This window comes from Hippocampus zosterae, chromosome 4 (assembly GCF_025434085.1).
Source record: "Hippocampus zosterae strain Florida chromosome 4, ASM2543408v3, whole genome shotgun sequence".
Lineage (NCBI taxonomy): Eukaryota > Metazoa > Chordata > Actinopteri > Syngnathiformes > Syngnathidae > Hippocampus > Hippocampus zosterae.
In genome coordinates this window covers 23568129-23580863 of record NC_067454.1, presented here as the reverse complement: position 1 = coordinate 23580863, position 12735 = coordinate 23568129, and the positions used below count along the sequence as shown (strand labels likewise).

General features: G+C 45.4%; 1 protein-coding gene across 4 annotated transcripts in view; it reads left to right on the top strand.

Moving 5' to 3' along the window:
- syt7b (synaptotagmin VIIb) overlaps positions 1 to 12735 on the top strand; it is a 143069-nt gene that overhangs the window by 55724 nt on the left and 74610 nt on the right. For 2 of the 4 annotated variants that reach the window (XM_052063130.1, XM_052063131.1), the window contains exon 2: positions 9872 to 9975. The exons of the other annotated variants lie outside the window; for them this stretch is intronic. In XM_052063130.1, the coding sequence (XP_051919090.1) occupies positions 9872 to 9975 (104 nt within the window). The remainder of the gene's footprint in view (positions 1 to 9871; positions 9976 to 12735) is intronic. 4 annotated transcript variants of the gene reach the window in all.

Here is a 12735-nt window from a genome sequence, read left to right as displayed (position 1 = left end):
CTACGAAACTTTCTATCGATTTATGTTCAATCGTCCTCGTCTTCCATCCATCCATCCATCCATCCATCCATCCATCATCTACCGCTTATCCGGGGCCGGGTCGCGGGGGCAACAGCTTTAGCAGGTAAGCCCAGACTACTTTGTCCAGCTCTCCCTGGGGGATCCCAGGCAAGCTGGGTGACATAGTCTCTCCAGCGTGTCCTGGGTCTTCCTCTGGGTCTCCTCCCGGTGGGGCATGACCGGAACACATCACCGGGGAGGCGCTCAGGAGGCATCCGAATCAGATGCCCAAGCCACCTCATCTGGCTCCTCTCGATATGGAGGAGAAGCGACAGACCCAACCAATCCGCCTGTCGATCTCCCGCTCCCTTCTGCCCCCACTCATAAACAAGACCCCAAGATACTTGAACTCCTCCACTTGGGGCAAGATCTCCTCCCCGACCCGGAGGGGGCACGCCACCTTTTTTCGACTGAGGACCATGGTTTCAGATTTGGAGGTGCTGATCTTCATCCCAACCGCTTCACACTCGGCTGCGAAACGCTCCAGTGAGAGTTGGAGAGCCCCGTTTGAAGGAGCCAACAGCACCACATCATCTGCAAAAAGCAGGGATGAAATACCGAGGCCCCCAAAACGGACCCCCTCAACGCTTCGGCTGTGCCTAGAAATTCTGTCCATAAAGGTTATGAACAGAATCGGTGACAAAGGGCAGCCTTGGCGGAGTCCTACCCCCACTGGAAATGATTCCGACTTACTGCCGGCAATGCGAACCAAACTCTGAAATCGGTGGTATAGTGACCGAACAGCCCGTATCAGGGGGTTCGGTACCCCATACCCTCGAAGCACGCCCCACAGAACTCCCCGAGGGACACGGTCAAACGCCTTCTCCAAGTCCACAAAACACATGTAGACTGGTTGGGCGAATTCCCACATACCCTCAAGGACCCTGCTAAGGGTGTAGAGCTGGTCCACTGTTCCACGGCCGGGACGAAAACCACACTGCTCCTCCTCAATCTGAGGCTCGACTTCCTGACGGACCCTCCTCTCCAGCACCCCTGAATAGACCTTCCCAGGGAGGCTGAGGAGTGTGATCCCTCTATAGTTGGAACACACCCTCCGGTCACCCTTTTTAAAAAGAGGGACTACCACCCCGGTCTGCCAATCCAGAGGCACTCTCCCTGTTGACCACGCGATGTTGCAGAGGCGTGTCAACCAGGACAGCCCCTCAACATCCAGAGCCTTGAGGAACTCCGGGCGGATCTCATCCACCCCTGGGGCCTTGCCACCGAGGAGCTTTTTAACCACATCGGTGACTTCAGCCACAGAGATAGGAGAGCCCACCTCAGAGTCCCCGGGCTCTGCTTCCTCCAAGGAAGACGTGTTGGTGGAGTTGAGGAGGTCTTCGAAGTACTCTGCCCACCGGTTCACAACGTCCCGAGTCGAAGTCAGCAGCGCCCCATTCCCACTGTACACAGTGTTAGTGGTGCCCTACTTCCCCCTCCTGAGACGTAGTATGGTGGACCAGAATTTCCTCGAAGCCGTCCGGAAGTCGGCTTCCATGGCCTCACCAAACTCTTCCCACGCTGGGGTTTTTGCCTCGGCGACCACCGAAGCTGCGTTCCGCTTGGCCAGTCGATACCCCTCAGCTGCCTCTGGGGTCCCACAGGCCATAAAGGCTCGATAGGACTCCTTCTTCAGCTTGACGGCATCCCTTATTGCTGGTGTCCACCAGCGAGTACGGGGGTTGCCTTCACGACAGGCACCAACCACCTTACAGCCACAACTCAGATTGGCCGCCTCAACAATAGAGGCACGGAACATGGTCCACTCGGGTTCAATGTCCCCCGCCTGCCCCGGAACATGGGAAAAGCTCTGTCGGAGGTGGGAGTTGAAACTCCTTCTGACAGGGGATTCCGCCAGACGCTCCCAACAAACCCTCACAATACATTTGGGTCTGCCAGGACGGACCGGCATCTTCCCCCACCATCGGAGCCTACTCACCACGAGGTGGTGATCAGTTGACAGCTCCGCCCCTCTCTTCACCCGAGTGTCCAGAACATGCGACCGCAAATCCGATGATACAACTACAAAGTCGATCATCGAACTGCGGCCTAGGGTGTCCTGGTGCCAAGTGCACATATGGACACCCTTATGTTTGAACAAGGTGTTCGTTATGGACAATCCGTGGCGAGCACAGAAGTCCAATAACAAAACACCACTCGAGTTCTGATAGGGGGGGCCGTTCCTCCCAATCACGCCCCTCCAGGTCTCACTGTCATTGCCCACGTGAGCATTGAAGTCCCCCAGCAGAACAAGGGAGTCCGCAGCAGTAGTACTCTCCAGCACATCCTCCAAGGAGTCCAAAATGGGTGGGTATGCTGAGCTGCTGTTTGGTGCATATGCACAAACAACAGTCAGGACCCGTCCACCCACCCGAAGGCGGAGGGAGGCAACCCTCTCGTCTACCAGTGTGAACCCCAATGTACAGGCACTGAGCCGGGGGGCAATGAGTATGCCCACACCTGCTCTGCGCCTCTCACCGTGAGCAACTCCAGAGTGGAAGAGAGTCCAACCCCTCTCGAGAGAACTGGTACCAGAACCCAAGCTTTGTGTGGAGGCAAGTCCGACTATATCCACTCGGAAATTCTCTGCCTCACACACCAGCTTGGGCTCCTTCCCTGCCAGAGAGGTGACATTCCATGTCCCAAGAGTTAGCTTCTGCAGCCGAGGATCGGACCGCCAGGGTCCCCGCCTTTGGCTGCCGCCCAGCTCACATTGCACCCGACCCCTTTGGCCCCTCTCATGGGTGGTGAGCCCATGGGAAGGGGGACCCACGTTGCCTCTTCGGGCTGAGCCCGGCCGGGCCCCATGGGTGTAGGCCCGGCCACCAGGCGCTCGCCAACGAGCCCCACCTCCAGGCCTGGCTCCAGAGGGGGGCCCCAGTGACCCGCGTCCGGGCAAGGGAAACCTTGGTCCATATATTGTAGTCATCATAAGGGTCTATGAGCCGTGCTTTGTCTGGCCCCTCACCTAGAACCTGTTTGCCATGGGTGACCCTGCCAGGGGCATAAAGCCCCAGACAACTTCGCTCCTTGGATCATTGGGACACGCAAACCCCTCCACCACGGTAAGGTGACGGCTCACAGAGGGGGTCCTCGTCTTCATTTGCGTCATTTGTAGTACAAATAAGACATGCATTTATTTTCAAACGTACTTGAGGCTGAAAATGTGCTCAGAGCAACAACAGCAGTTGCCAGAACAATCTCACCATCCAGGTGCTCAAGAGGAGCTGCTCCATTTGACCTTTCATGAGCATGACACATTCTGTCTTAGCAGATGGAATTAAGCCACTTGCCCAGAAACGGAGATGCCACTGCCAACATTTACCTTATTACATCACAAGAAGAAGAACCAAAAAGTCAGACGGCTGTGTGTCACTTCATCCAAGTTTAAAACCTTGCCCAAGGAAGGTTTTCATCTCTGCTGCTCCTCAACATATGTGTGTGAGTCATCATGATCTTTCAGAATTCCGCTCACCCGTAGCCTGCCTTGTCACACGGAGTAAACCTCGAGATCCTCCTCATTATAAGCAACAGATCACAGCCCTCCCAGAAGCACATCTTACAGCGCTGCTTGCAGACTGTACAAAACACACCTGTCGCTCAAGTATATTAGCTTAGTAGACTGTATCACAAAACCACGCACTGTTTGCAGCGCAACAGGTGTACTCAACCAAAACACGTGAACATCTGTGTTTTGCCAAAGATGCATCAGGTGATACAAATCAACCGTCTCACTTGGTGAACTCACATCATTTACTGAGAACTTGTCATTAATGTCGATGGCCATCTCTTGAAGCGCTTGGCTCGGGCAGTAACGGGAAACAAAGGTGTGTGTAGCATTTTGATGAGGAGTCAAGGAGGCACACACTCACCGGACACTCCAGTAGGTACAACCAGACAATCATACGTACACCTGTGGAATCTGAGAGATCCAATACAAGAGATACAGTCATTTGTGTGAATTAAAAATTGCTGTTTATTGTTGCGGTTCTCATTCAGTACCAGCAAATTCTAGACCAAATCTGAAAAGACGTTTAAAAACGTCTTTGGGAGTGAATGAGTTAAAAGAGGTGCCCTTCACTGCACTATAATAAGAACTGTTTCTAATTGTTTGACCATCTCTTGTGAAGCAAACGGTATAGTCAAATGGGGGTATATTGTGGATATTTATATATATTTTTATCCTTTGGGTGTCACTTTTACAGAGAAGCCATACTTATTATTGTGAGCATCGTTTTGAATCTGGTCAGTCGTGACTTGAGCAAAGTGGTGTATTGTTCTCGGCAGCAAACATGCATATATGAAACCTGGGTTTGTGTGGTGTGGTGTGGTGTTGTGGACAGAGGCAAGAGGTGGAGGACCCAAACGTACTACGTCACACTCAGGCAAAAAAAAAAATACACACACACACACACACACACACACACACACACACACACATGCGCACATAGACACGCACACAGGATGGTTCTTGGGGAAATAAAATCAGTATGGCACAATGTCATTGGGGTCTGTGCGACAGAGAGCTATCCAACACAGTTCAAAATTAAAGAATAAAAATGAATTCAATTCCACTTGTACTGCATACTGTACGTTCTCAATGCAAATTGGCTGTTGCCGACAACGACGGACAGAATGGGCTAGCCTCAAATAATAACGGAATGATGACTGACGGACTGACGTGCCCACCACTGCTCGGGAATCAGCAGCTGAGTGACAAGCAGGAAAGGCAAGGGATGAGGGGCAGGGGAGTGTTGTGGGCTGATGGGTAATTTCATATGTAAATTCAAAGAAAGGCTGCTGTGCTCCCACTCTCAGTTTAGAGTTAACATGATAAGAGCATGTTTGTAGGGTATACTCGTTGCTCTTTTGTTACTAATTTCTTGCTTGCTTATATTTTATTGGTTGTTTGAACATTTGGTACACCTGTCAGGAACTTGGAGACCGGCAAACGGCACCAGATCAGAACCTGTTTCAAGTGCCTTTCATAACAGCAGCATAACAGACCAGCATACATGCATAAAATGGACAAATAAGAAATCTGCTTGATGCATCTTGCGTATGTTTGACAGATTACAACTCAATGAAAATTGCTATGTTGGAACAAATGTGTCAGCCGAGACTCATCATATAACACATATTTAACTTGAGCTCCTATTGAGGAGAGTAATGATTAGAATGTATGTTTATCATCACTATAACGGTGTTAAATAAGCTGAAACCCTCTTGTAAACACTCCAAAATAACATGCAGTCGTCTCAATATTAAATGCGTGCATATTTCATACTCTAAAAATTTAACAACTTCAGTGACATAGATGTTTGTGTATTCATTTAGTTTTTAGAGTTATAAATGTCCTTTTTTGGTGCTGACAAGTGTCAAAATATTTCATTATCACTCACTCTATATGTCGCAGTGAGTAAGATTCTGTGACTCTAATTTCAACTTGACTCAACTGTAATTTTGTGGTGATGTGACTTCACTTGCTTTAGACAAATGTTCTTAATCCGTGCCAAAAAGGTTTGGCCCTCAAAAATTGTGTGTTATTATTATGACACCTTAATATAACTGCCATGTTCAAATAAAATGAGAACATTGCGTATTGAGATGGAGACGGAATAGCCAGATGCTACTCAAAAAAGTAGATATGTAGAGTTAAAACCAGATGTTCAATCTCTGTATTACTCGACTAGTCTACTCTACTCGAGGGTATATTGGTGCTTCATCAAGCAGTTGTGTAGAATTAAAAATCAAGAAAAGGCGTATGAATCGTAATGTAGGCTTTCCCAATTAAAAAAAAAAACTCTACCACCAGCTTCCTTACCGCAGAATATGCATTCTTTTTGTTTGTTTGTTTGGTGGTCCAGTGGTTAGCACGTCGACCTCACAGTGCATAGGTCCGGCCTCCCTGTGTGGAGTTTACATGTGGGTACTGCGTGGGTTTTTTCCGGGTACTCCGGTTTCTTCCCGCATGCCAAAAACATGCATGACAAGCTGACTGAACACTCTAAATTGTCCCGAGGTGTAAGTGTGGGCAGGGATTGTTGTTCGTCTCTACGTGCCGTGCGATTGGCTGGCAATCGGATCAGGGTGTCCCCTGCCTACTGCCTGAAGGCAGCTGGGAGAGGCTCCAGCACCCCTTGTTACCCTTGTGAGGAAAAAACAGATTGAAAAATGGATGGATTGATGGATCGAAGTTTGCAAAGAAAGGCACAGGAGCTACTTCCGTCGTGCACATCCAGTGTATATACCATGAGAGTGAATTCTTGTAAAATGCCTGTAATCCTTAAAATGCCTTCTCCTCAACACTCCTGTCGAATGACACACGGATCACCTCCGATTGTGCTTGCCTCCCTGCACATTAAGCTGACCTATAGCAAGAGAGGTTTTATATGATTGAGTGTGCATATTCAGTGTCAGCATCAGTTGCGCGAAACTCCTACAGCGGTTTGAATGAAGCGAGCACAAGCTCATGAGCACAGCAGTCAGAAAGAGATTGAGGAAAAGCATGGACACATATCAGGAGGGACAGTGTGGAGAAATCTGACGGTCAGGCGAGGATGGAAGTTGAGCCTGCTGGGCACTCACCTTTGCCTGATCCATGCTGACTTCACAGGCAAAGCTACTAATTCTGTCAAAACATCAATATTGATGTGGGCATTTCTGGCAAAGACAGAAACTGCAGATATTCTGTTTGTATTTTTAGCCCATCATTACTGCTGTGCCCCTTAGACGGAGAAATAACATGGCCCACTTGCTCTCAGTTTCCTCATTTGCTCTCCATGGTGCAGACCGTGGCGCTCAAGCGCTATCTGAGGTGAGCTGTGAATTTCCACACAATTCAAAACAAATAACGCAAGTATGTCGTTGGTGACGGCAGAGAGGGAGACAAGACTATTATTTTCAAGTAAGGAGTTCATTTGTTTCATAAATCATGTCATTACCACAAATGAAGATATTGCCCAGACAACAGTAGCTGCAAGCAGGGAGACAAGAATAACAATGGGAGAACACACGAGGTTGGAGAATGGGGATTTAGGGGGGACAGACAATATGCACCACTTCTGCTTCAAATGAAAAATCATTGCATCGCATTCAAAGATTATCAACTGAATGATCTTTAGTGATTTGTAATCAGTAGTGGCTATAAAATGCACAGTGAGTGTGAATGAGAGCATTTGAGCTGTTGCAGCTTAACTGCAAAAGCCTCTTGTTTACACTTGAAGCCACAGGAGGGACCAGTAAGATTCCGAACACAACGCAGCAGGTGCTTCATCTTCAAGTAATCCACAATAAATATTTCACAGCCATGGCGCACTGATTATTATGTGCCAGCATTCACTCACACACACACACACACACACACACACACACACACACACACACACACACACACACACACACACACACACACACACACACACACATATGATTTTTTATATATATATATATATATATATATATATATATATATATATATATATAAGTACATCGCAAATAACTATTCAAAATTCTACTATTCATCCTCCCCCTTATTACATGTTATGTCTTGTGACTTGTTGTAACTGTCCTATGCTTATTTATGTGCTAGGGTCTTTTTTTATACTGGACTTAAATTATCCTCGGAAGAGGATAGTTCGAGCGCGTTTTTTTTTTCCCTCTCCCTTCCCAGCGTTTTCCTTTCTGAATTCTAATTGTAATTTCCCCATTGCGTGACAAATAAAGGATATCTTAATCTTAAAAGGCTCTGAATTTATTTAGTGCATGCATTATAAGGGCGGCAGGCCACTGGACTAGTGGTTCGTACACCTATCTCACAGTTCTGAGGTTAACGGTTTGAATTTTGACTTTGGTATATATTTTTCATGTATATTTGGTATTTAGTTTTCATGGCTTTCTCCATGTAATCCAAAGGTATTGTGTGCCCTGCGATTGCCTGGTGACTGGTCCAGGGTATACAGCAGCTGTTACCCAAAGTCAGATGAGATAAACTCCTGCCCATTTGTGACCCGAATGAAGACAAGCGGAATAGAAAATGGATGCATGTACAGACGATCAGATGATGAGATTAACCTTTAACACCTTGTAGGCTGCAATGGGATTCACTGTTGTATAATACTGCAAGAGGCATGTATTTAAAAAACAAAAACAAAATAAAAATGGAATATATTCCTGATCAAGGCATAGAAGTCAAATTTCTTGTGATCCACCATTAGCAGCAATACAAGAACGAAAATTCTCTGGCTGAGTCATCAAAGGGAAATACACCACATAAAAAGAACGCTCTTGGAGAGTAATTGACAACATTAACAATACTTGAATACTAATGATACCAAAAAAAAATATTTAGTGCTCTAACTAATTTCTTCGATCGGCTGTCAACCGGTTCAGGGTGTCCCCCGCCTACTGCCCGAATTCTGGTCAATTCTGGTCACCTGCAACCTGTACTATTACTTGTCAACCGTTTAAATGGAAAAGGAATGCTGGTACACCCACAATGTAATAAAATGTATCGGTGTGTGTATATGGTTGGTATTTCTGTGGCAAAGACAATGACACAACTTTCATCCATCCATTTTCCGAACCGCTTAATCCTCACTAGGGTCGCGGGGGGTGCTGGAGCCTATCCCAGCTGCCTTCGGGCAGTAGGCGGGGGACACTCTGAACCGGTTGCCAGACAATCACAGGGCACACACAGACGAACAACCATGCACACTCACACTCACACCAAAGGACAATTTAGTGTGTTCAACCAGCCCGCCATGCATGTTTTTTGGAACGTGGGAGGAAACCGGAATACCCGGAGAAAACCCACGCAGGCCCGGGGTGAACATGCAAACTTCACACAGGGAGGCCGGAGCTGGAATTGGTACCTCTGCACTGTGAAGTTGACGTGCTAAGCACTGGACTACCGGGCCGCCCTGACACAACATTATCTTCTTTATAAGTACCGGCAAGTGAGTCATCTAAATTAAGATGGTGTCAGTAAGGCACAATTAAAGTTGCTTGAAGTAATTCAGTGTTTCCTCATTCAAATACCAGCTGCTTCTTATGTGCGTGTACACCCACCACCATGGGCATGTTTCATGCAAGTAAAGGGTGAAGATGAAAGGTTTGTGAGAAAAGAGCGAAGGGTGAGCTTTAATTTTGTGAAAAATATATTTGCCTAAATGCACTCTCTCTATTTGGCTTACAATATTCACGAGTGTTTCTGATGCACAACCGGGATGAGGAAAAAAAAACATTCAGAGGGGATAAAAGAGTGATTCAGTAGTTTGATTATTTTTACAAGTGGAAAGAACTTGGCACTTGTCAGCTCCTTGTTTGCCAGTGTCTCGAATTGAAAGAATTACAGAAAAGAAGTTTTCATCTATCATGACGGAAACCAAGTTGCTGAAAGGATCCATGACATAGAGTAGCTTTGAGACAAAACGGAAGCGAGTAATTGCATGGCTTGTGGCCCTTGATATGATTTCTTCCTGACATGTGCACATCATCTATTTATACACAGAGCACAAGCATGAAACAGTTCTCTTCCTTCTCAACACTTCTCAGTCTTGCTGATAACAACTATCGGATGATGATGAATAAGAGAAGGACACCAGGCCAGAACAACGTTGGGCTTTATTCCGAATTGCGCCAATGCGTTCTTATATTGACTTCAGTCACACTTGTGTTAGTTTGTCAATTCAGCACAAAGACCACAAGAGCCAGTCCACTAAGCAAGGATGTTTTAACTGAAACCTCAACTAATGTTCTCTTTTTTGTGCCCCCCCCCCCCCCCCATTTTCCTCTTGTCTCCCTCACGTAGGTTCAGTGTCTCTTAGTGTATTCCTGGTGTCTTTGGCATTCCTAGTATGTGCCCTTTGGCTGGTTGCTCTATGTGGTGTTTGCACATGGTGTCAGCGTAAACTGGTAAGTAACATAATTTATTTGTGTCAGTCAATCAATGCAAAAATCGCTAAGAGAGCATGCATACCGCTAATAAGGTATGCATGCATTTCTGCTTCTGTATAGAAATGTCAATAAAAATAGTGTCAATAATTCTGAACAATCTAAAAGCTGACTTTGATCCAGTCACAAGAAGGAGTCATGGCATGTCAGCTATGGAAAAAAAAGAAGTCATTTCGACTCTGGATTTCCATGCGTCTGGGTCATTTCGGAGCATTGTGACATTTGGTACCTCTCCCAGAGCCATTTCCCAGAAGTTTCATAATAATACATGTGATTTAGGCGCAGGCTGGGAAACGGTTCAAGTAAAGGTATGACGGCAACAAACTTCTTTCTGCACTTAAAGATCAGCAACAATTCCAAAAAGTATCACGCTCACACACACAGTCCATGTTGATGCATGGTACACAAGTTGGAGCGTTTTCCCTCCGTCACTAAATCAGCAAATTGGCTGTCTCTTAATGAATACCCTGAGCGATTAATACCAAGGTTTAAGTGCAAGGTTAAACAGGATGTGCACATACAGTACTGTACTTGTGGATCCAATTGCCGCATCCTCCAGACAAGTAAAATCAAACAAAACATTTATGCATTAATTGGCTTCCCCAAAGTTCTTGGTGGGATCTCTTTATTTTTTGTTATTTAAGTCTTTTTGTATATATACCTGTATATATTTTTTGCACATTGTGACATGATGGCGTTATTAAATGGAGCATTAGATGAGTGTTTTTCAATGTTTTTCTTCTTCGAGCCAAGGCACATTTCTTTCATTGAAAAAAAATCCCGCGGCACACCACTACCTGAAAATGTGAAAAAAGTTTCTTTTAACAATTAAGTGTTATGTTACTGTAAGCGCGTTTTTTTAAACATCGAAAATGAAGGCAATATTATAACACATTTATGTTGATTTGATTCCTAATAAATCTAATATTTGGCACATTAATTTTAATGGCAAGTGAAATATATAGTCAATTAGAACTTTAATTTGCTCAGGGTCGGATTGTTTTCTGTGTGACAAATAGCTGGTTCTTTTCGTGATAGGCTGCATAGTGTCATTGGATCGTATCGTGTGATTAGCTGGACACCTGTCACTCACGGAATTACACAGAAAAAAAAGATACAGAAAAAAATGACATCTAATTCATTTGCAGTGCGTTCACTGCGCTGGATAGATATTCTTGTCTGCTGAGAGTGTGCGACCAGTGCGCAGTTGCACAGCTTCAAGGGAACATTGGTGCCATTGCATCTACGGTGAACGTAAATCTAAATGAAAGATACTGTACCTTTCATTGTATTACCTCGCGTCAGAAACTTTGCTTGTCTCGAAGCATACGGCAATTTCCTAGCTGCTGCTTCTCCCTACCGGTATGGAAGAGTACAACATGAATACTCTTCCAGGCAATCGACCGCACAGGCATATATATATTGTATAATTTCCCACGGCACACCTGATAATATCTGGTGTGCCATGGCACAGGGTTTGAAAAACACTGCATTAGATCACCAAATATTCACTGAAGGCCCCATCCATCAATCCATCCACCAAACCCACTAAACCATTATCCATTACTGGCATAGACAAACACCCATTCACACTCATGACCACACCAAGGGGCAGTTTAGAATGTTCCATTAACCTACCGGCGGCATACTCTGAGAAAACCCACGCAGGCACGCGGAAAACATGCGAACTCAATACAGGAAGCCCGGATTTGAACTCTGGACCTCTGTACTGTGAGGCAGATGTGCTAACCAGGCGTGATCACCAGTCACCCACCATGCTGCCGCTCTGTATCCATCCGCTCACGGAATAGATGAAATCCTGCAGTGATTTGTAAACTGGCAGTGTGCATGTTGTCAACATTAGACACACCTGGCCAAGCCTTCTAGGCCGGCAAAGTGTGGGTAGTGTGTATTCCTTCACAAGGAATACATTTCTGGTGGTATTTTGTATTCTATCAGCTGGCTCGTGATCAAAATACTTTGAAGATGCCATAACAATACAAGATGATCAATGCGCGCGAGTATGTGTGTGTGTGTGTGAGTGTGTGTGTGTGTGTGTGTGTGTATCTAGCATGCCATGACCATATTTTGATTTTTATAAAAAAGGACATGTGCTTTAGTGTTAGTAATGCTCGGAAATACTGTTCTCCTGTTGGATGGCGATGCGCATTTAAGATCGCATCTCATTGGTCAAAGTTACATTAAAGCATACAATTCTACATGAATTCATTGCACATCTTTGGCATTCTCCATTCTGTACAGCATGTGCCATTATTATAATGACATTATTTTTTCAATATATTCTGCAGCTAGAAAATAAAACAAAAACATAATAGCAGCTCTCTTTTGGGGACAGTATTAAATATGACAATGTTCTAAATACCTCTTCTGTAGTAAATCGAGCTTATAAATATTTCTTACCATCTTTTCAGAATAATAACGTACATTATAAAACAGTAGTCTCACAAGGATATTAATTTAGCAATGAAAAACATGTCACCTTCGTCTTTTGTTGTTATTTTCTTCTCCATCCTGTGTTCCCAGGTCGAAAAATTAAGGAACTCTGTCAACTTTGCTGGTGAACTCTATCATCATACAGAATTTGGGGGGTTTTCTGTGTCCATATGAGCTTTGAGATCTGCGACCAACACCTGTATTATACATTAAAATGTGTATGTGCGAGGTTTGCGCAGTGCTACCTTTATCATGTGTCATCACTGT